The sequence below is a fragment of the Medicago truncatula genome, chromosome 3 (genome assembly GCF_003473485.1).
Source record: "Medicago truncatula cultivar Jemalong A17 chromosome 3, MtrunA17r5.0-ANR, whole genome shotgun sequence".
Lineage (NCBI taxonomy): Eukaryota > Viridiplantae > Streptophyta > Magnoliopsida > Fabales > Fabaceae > Medicago > Medicago truncatula.
The window spans coordinates 3,979,087-3,991,446 of NC_053044.1; the positions used below are offsets into that span (position 1 = coordinate 3,979,087).

Below are 12,360 nucleotides of genomic sequence, written 5' to 3' on the forward strand. Positions count from 1 at the left end.
ATTTACATTCTTTGCCTTTATCCACCAAAAGAAATAAAGTTTAACTTTATCCAACATCTGAGGTATGAAGTTCTCTTTATTTTTTAATAATCTATTATTTCGTTAGAAGCCAAAATGAATTAAAATATCAATCTCAAGCACAAAGTGTGCCAAAGAAAAAGCCTAAGTTTACAAAATGTTTACAAAAAATCTACACATAACTACATATCTTTTAAAGTTGTTTTTACATTTTTTTAAGATTCATATTTTTTTAAAAACTATAACAAACGGAATTAATCCTCTTAAAAATCCTGTAACAAACGGGCAATAGTAAAATAAAAAATTTATCCTTTAAACAAATCAAAACTCACTTAAATTGATCTGGTGGTGTTGGTTTGTAACCTTAAAGTGTGCTCCTTTTCAAAGTATCAGGGTCGATTTTAGTTAGGCTAATTTAGTTTCTTAAAAAATAAAATGAAAAATCGAAAATTGAAGAAAAAAAGATAACTTGGAAATCTTTCGTTTCTTATTTCTCTAGTTGACATGTGGCAAATTAAAAATTAACGGTTGTGATTTGAAGTTTTAAAATCAATTTTATTAAGAGAAAAGGTCACACCTCTTCTTCTTCTTCAACTTGAAAGCGTCTGTTGAAAGAGTACCTTCCGAACACCCCACCGCCGCATATGAGTAGCGTTTCTGGTAATTTTCGTTTTTTCTTCTTCTTCTTCTTTTTTTTCTTAATTTTCTATGAATATTATTAGGGTAAACAATCATTGTGTCTCTGTGTCGCTTTTTGTTTGTAATGTTATTGATTAAATTGACGAACAACACATTTGAAGGACCAAAGTGACTAACTAAAGCGACACGTGTCTGCAATTTCGATACATTCAGTGACTATAATGACACCACATTACACATTCAGATATCAAAATGGTTGTGCTGCATGTACCTTAAAATCGCTATTATGACAATTTGTGAGTGAAATCATTGAGTCTATTGATCACGGGAAGAGATTTGGAATAAGGATAGAAATTAGGGTTTATTGTTTAAGGTTAATTTTTTGTAACCCTTGTATCTCTTAGTAATATAAACTCATTGATATTGAATTGGAGAGACCTCTCTTCTTGAGACGTAGGTCATTGTTGGGTCGAACTCGATAAATAAATATCGATGCGTTTTTTCTTCTTCTCCTTTATCTATTTTTATTATCGGTGTTTGTTTGATTAATTTAGTTTGATTGCTGCTAATTTTGCTCTACACATCAAAGTATTGGTGTGAGTTTTAATCGAATTCACAGCAGGTTGTTTACTTATATTATTATTGACAAGCTGACTCTATTAATTTTTAAGGAAACATGAATGGGGCAACAATTCCAATAGTTGAAGGTGTAGAGAAATTGGGGAACAATATTGATGTGAATATTGTGCAAAATGGAGAAGAGAGTGTTGTTGATTATATACCACACTTGGAAATGGAGTTTGAATCTGAGGCAGCGGCATATGAATTTTATAATAAGTATAGTAGGAGAATTGGGTTCGGTATTCGTCGAGAATATGGAAATAAAAGCAAAAAAGATGGAATTCTGACTTCAAGAAGATTCACGTGCTTTAAAGAGGGTAAACGGGGTGTTGACAAACGAGACCATTTGACAAAAGAGGGGAGAGTGGAAACCAGAACGGGATGTGATGCACGTATGGTTATTTCACTTGATCGAAAGATTGGTAAGTACAAGGTTGTTGACTTTGTAGCTCAACATAATCATCTTCTTGAACCGCCAGGGTATTTTCATACTCCTCGCTCCCATCGACAAATATCTGAGTCACGAGCATGTCAAGTTGTAGCGGCTGATGAATCTAGATTAAAACGAAAAGATTTTCAGGAATATGTGTTCAAGCAAGATGGTGGGATAGATGATGTTGGTTATCTTCAAACTAGAAGGATGCGGTCACTAATGTATGGTGAAGTGGGTGCGTTGTTGATGCATTTCAAACGGCAAAGTGAAAATCCTTCATTCTATTATGACTTCCAAATGGATGTTGAAGAGAAAATAACAAATGTATTTTGGGCGGATGCACAAATGATAAACGATTATGGATGCTCCGGTGATGTCATCACTTTTGACACGACATACATGACAAATAAGGATTATCGCCCGTTGGGAGTATTTGTTGGACTAAATAATCACAAGCAGATGGTTGTTTTTGGTGCAACATTGCTATATGATGAAACAATCCCTTCTTTTCAATGGTTATTTGAAACTTTTCTCAAAGCAATGGGTGGAGAAAAGCCTAAAACCCTTCTAACTGATCAAGATGAAGCAATGGCTAAGGCTATTTCTGTAGTTATGCCGCAAACATTTCATGGGTTGTGCACTTGGCGTATAAGAGAAAATGCACAGACACATGTGAACCATCTTTATCAAAAGAGTTCAAAATTCTGCTCAGATTTTGAAGCATGCATTGATCTACATGAAGAGGAAGGTGAATTTTTGAACTCATGGAATGTTTTACTTGTTGAACATAATGTTTCTGAAGATTCATGGCTCCGTATGATTTTTCAATTAAAGGAAAAATGGGCATGGGTGTATGTTCGAAAACATTTCACTGCAGGTATGAGATCTACTCAATTAAGTGAGAGTTTTAATGCTGAGTTGAAAAATTATTTGAAGTCAGATTTAAATTTAGTTCAATTTTTCTCACACTTTGGAAGGATTGTCCATGGAATACGGAACAATGAATCAGAAGCCGATTATGAGTCAAGACACAAGTTGCCTAAATTGAAAATGAAAAGGGCTCCTATGCTTGTACAAGCCGGAAATATTTACACTCCAAAAACCTTTGAGGAATTTCAAGAAGAATATGAGGAATATCTAGGCACTTGCGTAAAGAATTTGAAAGAAGGGTTGTATGTTGTTACAAATTATGATAATAATAAGGAGCGGATGGTAATAGGGAATCTTATGGATCAAAAGGTTGCTTGTGATTGTCGTAAATTTGAGACACACGGCATCTTATGCAGTCATGCTTTGAAAGTATTAGATGTTATGAATATTAAGCTGATTCCTCAACACTATATACTGAAGCGATGGACAAGAGATGCAAGATTGGGAAGTAATCATGATTTGAAAGGGCAGCATATTGAACTGGATACAAAAGCTCATTTCATGAGGCGATACAATGATTTATGTCCTCAAATGATTAAATTGATCAACAAAGCATCAAAATCTCATGAAACTTACACATTTTTGTCCAAAGTTTTTGAAGAGTCTGATAAAATAATTGATGATATGTTAGCTAAAAAGTTTGTGGGTGTAGAATCACTTGAGATGTCTCATGTATCCATACCCGTTGCCATGGAAAAAATTGACAACAATGTCCACACTCTGGATGTCGGTGGGGAGCAGGGTATAAAGAAAGCTAGATTGCTCAAATAATGCTAAAAAAAGGGTTGGACGTAATCCAGTTGTCCCAGTGTCATTTACTCAGGTCATAACATCGAAAAGCAGCATAAGAAGACCATCACATCCTGAGTGGATGGTGATTGGACTTAATTCTATTGAAGAGTTCAAGTTTCTCTTAGATCCTACCCAAGAAATGTTCTCCCCACAACATTACAATCTCTCACTTTTCTTTCTTGTGAGAATCTAGAATTCTTTCCTCATGAATCCTTACCATATTACACTTCACTTGAGTAATTGCAAATATTCAATATCTGTGATTCATTGACATCCTCTCAGCTAGTTCTCTCCCAGTCGTCAAAAGTCTTTTCATCTCAGGTTGTAAAAATCTAAAAGCTTTTTCTTTTTCAGAAGAGGCGTCACATAGTCATCCCTTTCTTCAAAGTTTATCCATATATGCTTGTCCTAATCTTCATTCATTTCCACTTCATAGACTAAATGCTCACCAATTCACAGTCTATCTAGCCTTTATCAATTGAGTGTGTATGGACGTCCAAAACTGCAGGCTTTTGCACAAGAAAATTTACAATGAATTTAAGGATACTTGAAGTGTCCTATTTTGGGAGTGTCTACTTCAGCTATCACTAGGTGGGGTTTGCATTCCCTTTCCAGAGTTGCGAATTCGAGGTGATGGTCGTATGGATTCCGTGATGAACATTGGAGAGTCATTGCTTCCGACTTCTCTCGTATAGATACACATCTCCCATCTTTATTATTTAAAATGCTTAAAAGGGAAGTGGCTTCAGCATCTCACGTCTCTTGAAAACCTTGAGATTTCAGATTGTCGCCGGCTTAAATCCTTACCGGACGAAAGACTGCCTTCCTCGCTTTCAGTAGTGACTATCAAGTGATGCTTTTACTACAACCAAGCTGTCAGGGCAAGGAGGGAAAGAGTGGCATAAGATTGCACATACTCCATGCTTTTACTACAAAGTGATAAATGAATCTTCAGGTGAGTTGTCTAAAATGATGCTTCATGTTTTCTTTTTGTCATTACATTGGTGAGCATTGCAGCTTTAATTATTATATTGTACTTTATTCTATATCCCCTGCTGAATACCATGTCATGCAATTTTAGTTTTTTCAGAATTTCTACCGCGTATAACTGGAAAAAAAAAAAAATTATTGAGATCATTGAACTTAGATCTTGAACCAATTGAACTAAACATCAAATGAAAATTGACCTTGTTAAATAAACTATATGAACTTTGGATATGTATAGTTTGAGTATTTTGGTTCATAAACTAACTTGGCGTGTGTGATTAAATTCAGATGATTAATTTTATACTTAAATTCATAGTAAAAAAAAAAATTATATGAAATAAAAATGTCTAGGATCTATCATCACTCAGTTTTGTTTGGGTCAAAAAAATACATGCATAAAAAAGGGCAAAAATTTGAGAAGAAATAGCAAAAAATGAAGAAATATTCAATCAACAAAATATTGATGAAATTTGACTTGAGTGATCATGTGTCCATGAGAGTTCATGTTGGTTTCTGCGTTATCATCACATATTTACTTTCTAAAAATATTATCAATTTATTCTAAACAATGTTGACTTGAGTGAACAATTGTGATAGTGAAGGCTAGCTAGGAAGAATGCATTTTTAGAAATAATGAAGACCGTGTTTCGGCTCACGCCATCGAAATAAAGATTGTTGTGGGTGAAAATAAATGAATCTATTGTATTGTAACAATACACTCGTGTGTTGTTTATGCTTAGCTTCTTTAGTATGTTTGATTCGTGTATATCTGAGAATTGAAATAAAATCCAATTTGTGTCGGTTTCTCTTTCCAGGTTAGAGTGGAGTTTGCATCCAAGAAATGGTCCTCTGAAACATTTTTGTGCTGTCTGCTCTCACACACTTCAGCAATTCTGCAAGAATTTCTAGTGATGGCCGGTGATTTGAATGAGGGAGTTTTGCCTAATAGCGAAGGACCGCACTTGAGGAGTTTGTGGACAGGCCCAAAAAAAGAGGAGTTTTTGAAAGGAAGCATGTAAGAATCAAGTGACCTAGCAAGAAGTTTCTAGAATTCTGAGCTGGCAGCAAGCTTTGGTGAGAATTAGTTATATTAAGGGAATAAAGCGGTGTAAGAGAATCATCTTGGAATTCTGCTGTTATGGAAAGAGAGCATTCTCTTTGGAGCCACTTGGCTAGGCTAGTAGTATCCCTCTGCTATATTTTGTTTTCTTTCTTTTCAGTTTTGCTGTAACTACCTCCTCTAGTATTCAACAAAATTCCATTTTAGTCTTTCTCAATCTTGATCTCATCAGCTGGTCATCCTGTGTCTTCTGAGATGTTGTTGAGTTCAGATTCTGCTATTAAATTCTGGAAGGTTTTTAATTGACAGGATTGAGTAGAGAAAGGTTTTAGAATGATGATGTGTTATGAATTTCATATCTAAATGTTGATGCTTCTGATTTTTATTTAGTTTCATTCATTATGTATCTCAAGTTTTATGTTGTTTGTCACACTAAATATGATGTCAATATAAGTTCTAGCTGGTTAAAATGAAGATTGTTTGTTTTGTTTTATGATATCTCACCGGCTAATAGACATACAGTAGAAAGATTGAACTAAGAATTAGTGAATTATTTTTTTTTCCACCAAAGTTAAAATAAAATAAGTTCCGGAGGTTGTTATATTGTCTGCATCATACACAATACGACAAGAGTTTATTCATTTTCTTTTAACCGGATATCTTCTACGCGCAATTGCAAAGACTAATCCCTCGAGTTTATTCTTTCTAAAACATATCATATATCATACATGTCTAGCAAGTTTATGTGTGTGTCTGATGAGTGCAAGACTAATCCCTCGAGTTTATTCTTTCTATATCATATCATATATGTCTAGCAAGTTTATGTGTGTCCTATCAGTACTATATAGTTTGTAATTGATTGTATCTTTTTGTCGAAGCAACTCTTCTGAAGAACATAAATGTGACTCTTTAGAACCTAAATGTAGAATCAACCTGACCTCTGCATAAATTTCACACAAATTAAATCACTAGACACAACTTTCGAATAAAAGAGTCCTAAAAGTTTTTTAAAAAAAATGTATATCATGTATTTTATTAATAAAATTGATTCCAGCTAACTAATCTCATTGCTAAAGCACCAACTTATCAAGGTCAAATTGTGTGGAATCATATTGTCTTAACTTGTACAAATTTTCACGCAAAATATAAATCACAAATGTAACTTTTGAAGAGAATATTTATAAGAATATTTATAAAAAAATTTAAGAAAATTATGACATGTATCTGATTTCAGTACAAATGAAGTTCATAGTAGATAACATAGTCACTTCACAGGATTGTACATGTGCAACATAGTCACATCATCTTCTCTTATTAATTCTCAAAATATCATTTTGATATGTAGAATTATACAAATGATGTTCCTCTTTTCTTGTTCAATCTTTTTGGTGTTCATTAGCTAGAGGAATAATATAAAAGAAAGTTACAGCATGTACTACTATCTATAATATGAAATTATCCTAAGTTATCAACAGACTGAGTTGATTTTTCAGATCCTGCCCATTATGGCATGTTTTCATTATTCTAGTAAATACACATCAACCATATTCTGAGTAAACAATCAAGTTGGTCCCTATCTCTGTAAGCTACTCTCAAATTAGTCCCTAACTCTATTAATATTTTAAACTAGTTCTTTTGTTCAAAAAAAATATTTTAAACTAGTTCCTGTTTTTGTCAAACGTTTCTCAGTTAGGTTCATGTCTTTATGTTTTTGTCACATGGCGAATACTAAGGAAAAGACCTAACTGAGAAACATTTGGCGAAGACTATTTTGAAATATTAACAGAGTCAGGACCTATTAGGTGGTTTACTCACAATATTACAGTTCAAGAACTAGTAGTATTAAGTTACCACCTGCAACTGGTAGTAAATGGAGAGGATCCACAAGTCACCTCTGAACGGTGACAGAGGTTTCCCTGCACAAGTTCATAATAGGGATAAGCTACCGATGTTGTGATACTTAAAAGACCAGTAATGTAATGGCTAAAGCAAACATGAATCATCACTTTGGGTCACTCACCTGAATATTCATATTATCACTTTTTTATCAATAATTATGCATGGAATATGTGAAATCTTAGGCCACTCTTTGCCTCCATTGCTCTGACAGTTTGCTTGCAGTAAAAGGCATCGCTTGATAGTCAGTACCGAAAGAGAGGAAGGCAGTCCCTCTTCCGGTAAGGATTCAAGCCGGCGACAATCTGAAATCTCAAGGTTTTCAAGAGACGTGAGATGCTGAAGCCACTTCCCTGTTAAGCATTTTTTATAATAAAGATGAGAGATGTGTATCGATACGAGAGAATTCGGAAGCAATGACTCTTCCATTTTCATCAGGGAATTCACAAGACCATCACCTCGAATTCGCAACTCAGCAAGACAAGTAAGGTACTTCAAACCCCACTTAGTGATAGCTGAAGTAGACAAACTCCCACAATTCGACACTTCAAGTATCCTTAAATTGCTTGGTAAACTCTCCTGTGCAAAGGTCTGCAGTTTTGGAAGTCCATACACAATCAATTGATAAAGGCTGGATAGACTGTGAATAGGTTCAGGTAGTGACTTAAGCTTAGGACAACTTGACACCATGAAACTATTGAGGTTAGGAGTAGTGAGTCCATGAAATGGAAATGATTCAAGATTAGGACAGGCATATATGGATAAACTTTGAAGAAAGGAATGACTATGTGATGCATCATCTTCTGCAACAGAAATAGATTTTAGATTTTTACAGCCTAAGATGAAGAGACTTTTGAGGACAGGGAAACAGCCTAGATAAAAGGATGTCATTGAATTACAGCTGTTGAATATTTGCAATTTCTCAAGTGAAGTGTCAATAGGTGAGGATTCGTGAGGTAAGAATTCTAGATTCTCACAAGAAAGGAAAGTGAGAGATTTTAATGTTCTAGGGAGAAGTTCTAATGGGAAGGAACTCAGAGAAACAATGCTTGAGATAGTCAACTGTTTGAGAGAATTGAGTTCAATCATCATCCACTCGGGATGTGATGGCCTTCGAATGCTGCTGCTGATGCTGCTATCAACCTCTTGTGACCTGAGCAGAGGACATTTTGACAACTCGAGTTCAACTAAAGAAGGAAGGTTCTGTGGTATGTTTCCTTTGAGTTTCGGACAATCACATAGAAACAAACGCCTTAGACTAGGAAACTCAATAGTGGTACCTCCAATCATGTTCCATTCCTTCCATTCTGGCATATCCTCGAAACACAAAATTTCCAAGGAGGGAAATGGTTGAAAGGAAAGGGAACTAATGCTTCCGTAAAACTCAGTACCAACCATTTTCACTGATATTAGTCCAGAAATGAAGAGTTCTTTGAGACTAAGCAACTCTCCTAGGGGAGGAAGTGACCAACAATGATCACAACCACTGATGCGCAAATACATCATGTTGCGAAATGAGGAATCTCCTAACCAATTCGGAAAGCTGGTTCCACCAAAGAATTGGATTGTGAGTTTCTTCAAATTTGTTGAGGGCTGCAACTGTTCAAGTACAAGTCTTTCCATTTGCGAGTCTTCTGTTGTATCACGATCCCATTCTAATGTCAACTCATCAATTTCTTCTTTCTTCTCCAAGTTGGCATGAACAGCATCAGAGAGGTCAGTAACATTTTGTAACTTTGAGATTGACAATTTCCCTTGTAGATGTGGAAATTTTCTCAGCTCCCCAATCTTCAACCCGTTTGATTGTCTGCTGACAACAAATGAAGACAGTGTTTGAAGATTTTGCAGTTTGGCTATTTGTATAGGCATCACCTTCAACTTAGTGTCACTTAAATCGAGGTGACGTAGATTAACCAAATTTCCAATGTCCTCGGGTAATTCAGTAAGAGAGCTACATTTCGACAACAATAAGGTTTGAAGATTGTAGAGCTTGCATATTACATCTGGCAATTTTTCTATTTTAGTGTTGGAGAGATCTAAATACCGCAGATGTATTAAATTTACGAAAGAGTTAGGCAACTCAGTGATATTGTTATAGTGTGACAAAGATAACACCCTCAACCGTTTCATTGCAGGTAACAAATCAAATAGTAACTTGCTTGATAGATAATGGCTTCTCAGATTAGGATATTTTGATGACCACCAATGTCTTAACGGTAAGGCTAGTAAGGTTCGAAGACACTTTGATTCATGAAACATATTGAATTTATTGAAGCAGTCATAATTCCCTCGAATGTATGACAAATGACGAGCTCTTTCAAGACTTTCACATGGCTTTGGATCCTCAAGCCTGATACAAAATGCAGATGAAACAGTTGTTGCTAATTCATTGATAAGGTCATGCATCATGAAGCTTTCTTTCGCATTGACCATCTGTCTACGTATTAGCGACCGTGATACAAGTTCATCAAAGTATTCTTCTCCTACCTCTTCTATAGTTTTTTCACCTTTATACTGATGTACCAAGTCTTCTGCCATCCATAGCAGAACCACCATCTTCTTATCTAAACCGGAGTTCTTTGGAAAAATTGAACAATAAGCAAAACATCGCTTCAAAGGAGCAGGAAGATAGTGATAGCTCAATAGAAGAGCCGGTAGCACTTTGATATTTGGCAAATCCCAGATGTTACTTTTTAATACCTTATTCCAGTTCTTTTCTGATAATTTGGTGCGGAGAAGACCCCCAACGGCTTCTGCAGCTAACGGCAAGCCACCACATCTTTTTGCAATTTCTTTGCCAATTACTTCAAGTTTCGATTGTTCCTTGCAGTTATTCGGTCCAAATGCGTGATGCGCAAGTAAAGACCAACAATCTTCACTACGAAGAGATCTCAAATAGTGGACAGGAAGATGAGTTTGCATTGCTAATGCAACACTTTCATCCCGTGTTGTGATGACGATCTTACTTCCCACTTCCCCGGCTTCAAAAACAGCCTTCAGTTTGTTCCATTCATCATAACTTCCATCCCAGACATCATCCAGAACAAGCAAATATCTTTTTTTTCTCAAACTTTGCTGTAACTCCACTTGTAGATTATTCAAGTTATCCGTGACAACCGGCTTTGAACTGACACATTCAAGAAGAATTTTTGTCACCCTACAAACATCAAAATCCTTTGATATATATGCCCAAGCTTTTAGGTCAAAATTCTCTCCTACCTCAAGATCATTGTAAAGTAGTTTAGCTAGTGTTGTTTTTCCAATCCCTCCCATACCAACAATAGATATCACTCCTATGTTCCTTCCACCATCTTTTGATAGTAAAAACTCTTTGAGTTTCTTTCTATCATCATCTCTACCATAAATAGCAGATTCATCAACAACAGAACTAGTAGGTATTCCATGCCAAACTTTGCCACAAACACCTTGTTTCAATCCAAGGATATCTTTTTGCAATGAAAATTGTTCCAATCTTTGAAAAACATCTTGTATTTCAGAATTAACAACTCTAAAAAAGCTTTTGAAAGGAGAAGAAAGAAAATTCAAAACCTGATCACTAAAAGGTTGTTGAATTTGAGACTCAGCTTCCAATTTGCATCTCAAAGATTCAGTGTTGATTTCATCCAACAAATCATCAGCATCATAGAGAGCATCTCTTAGTTCATCCAACCATTGTTTAACAGCAGGGTTGGTGATTTGTTTCTCCTCAGCATCATTCATCACAGCTTGAAGACTCAACAGTGTTATTTTCAGCTTTTTGAGGAGTGATGTGTCAAGTTCTTTGTTCCTAGAAAAGTATAGTAACTCATCAGGAATGATTCTGTCTAGCAATACTTCCAAAGAAGCTGAGAGGAATGCTTCTCCAACAAATGCCATATCAATGTATATTCTGTTGCTTGGATTAGATATTTGGATCCAATGAGACACAAAATTTTACAATATATCATATAGTTTTAAGAAACCAGAAAAGAAAATATGTGGTGGAGGTGAAGAGTTTTTGCTACAACTCTCAAGGTCAATGGTGGTTTTTTTTTTTTTTTTTTGACAAGATCAATGGTGGTTGTAAGTAACCTCTAATTTATTGCAAAAATATTTAGATGAGTAAAAGTTTATCTTCTTAAAAACTTAAGTCACCTTTGTTTTGCACATTTTTATTAAAAAATTAAAAATACAGAAAAAGTAAAAGTATGTCTCTCCAAATTATTTAGGTTCTCTGCTTTAGATGTAAACAAAATAAAAGACTTCTTATCTATTAAAAAAAATTATCTCATTTATTTATTTGTTTAAAAAAAAATGTGTTCTCTTTTTCCATATAAATAAAATTTGAGTTATTCCAACATGTGCCTAGAATTCCACGAAATAAAATTAATTTTTTATATACTATCATTTTTTTAGGTGGTTAATAAAGTTTAGTTAAAGTTAAATCGATTGGGATTAACCGATTCTATCTCTAACTAAGATAATATTAGTTATAGATAAGAGTATTTTATTGTCTTTCTCAAATTAGTATGATTTTTTTTCTCATAGGAAGAAGATAAGATCAAAAAATATATGAAAAAAGTTTAAGAAGAAGGGAAGAGCCTACTGCAAGGAAAATTGCACTTACAAAAAAATTGCATTTATTAAAAAGGAAAATAACCAAGTGGGTCTTGAATTCACAACATTGGTCTTTTTTTGGGTTTGGTCAATCTATGTTAATCCGTAAATTTACTAGTTTACGTATTTATATAGAGGTCCAACCTAATACATTAATCAAGTAAACTATCAAAATAGTTGTTGACTTTGTGGACAATCTCAATTTCAGGATCTTGAATTAGAATTTTAAGAAAGTTTAAAAGACCTTTTTTATTGATAAAACTAAAAGACTTTTTTAAAATAATTTTTTTTTTTGTATTCAATTAGGATAATAAAAAAATATATTATACAGGACAACAAAACAAAATACGGTCTTGTTCAATTGAGATTTATCATAACTTATAATGAA

The 12,360-nt window shown here is 34.5% G+C and overlaps 2 protein-coding genes across 3 annotated transcripts; one reads left to right on the forward strand and one right to left on the reverse strand.

The window, feature by feature from the left end:
* The first annotated feature begins 594 nt into the window (after positions 1-594).
* On the forward strand, positions 595-5,954 carry LOC112419843 (protein FAR1-RELATED SEQUENCE 5). Its single transcript, XM_024777841.2, has 3 exons — positions 595-678; positions 1,329-4,388; positions 5,236-5,954. Exons 1-2 carry the CDS (start codon positions 663-665, stop codon positions 3,410-3,412), a joined length of 2,100 nt encoding a protein of 699 aa, XP_024633609.1. The 5' UTR covers positions 595-662; the 3' UTR covers positions 3,413-4,388; positions 5,236-5,954.
* A 689-nt stretch (positions 5,955-6,643) lies between these two features.
* LOC11429182 (putative disease resistance RPP13-like protein 1) lies at positions 6,644-11,414 on the reverse strand. Of its 2 annotated transcripts, XM_013603507.3 has the most exons (3): positions 7,835-11,414; positions 7,501-7,729; positions 6,644-7,396 (listed from the first exon to the last, which is right to left on the reverse strand). In XM_013603507.3, the coding sequence occupies exons 1-2, from the start codon at positions 11,250-11,252 to the stop codon at positions 7,509-7,511; spliced, it is 3,639 nt and encodes a 1,212-aa protein (XP_013458961.1). In that variant the 5' UTR covers positions 11,253-11,414; the 3' UTR covers positions 6,644-7,396; positions 7,501-7,508. The 2 variants fall into 2 exon arrangements, with proteins under 2 accessions (XP_013458961.1, XP_003598470.1); XM_003598422.4 differs by having other exon boundaries at positions 7,501-11,414.
* Positions 11,415-12,360: the final 946 nt, after the last annotated feature.

What these genes read in the sequence shown, in the direction of transcription:
- LOC11429182 (XM_003598422.4), bottom strand. Translation starts at nt 11,252, where the DNA reads ATGGCATTTGTTGGAGAAGCATTCCTCTCAGCTTCTTTGGAAGTATTG.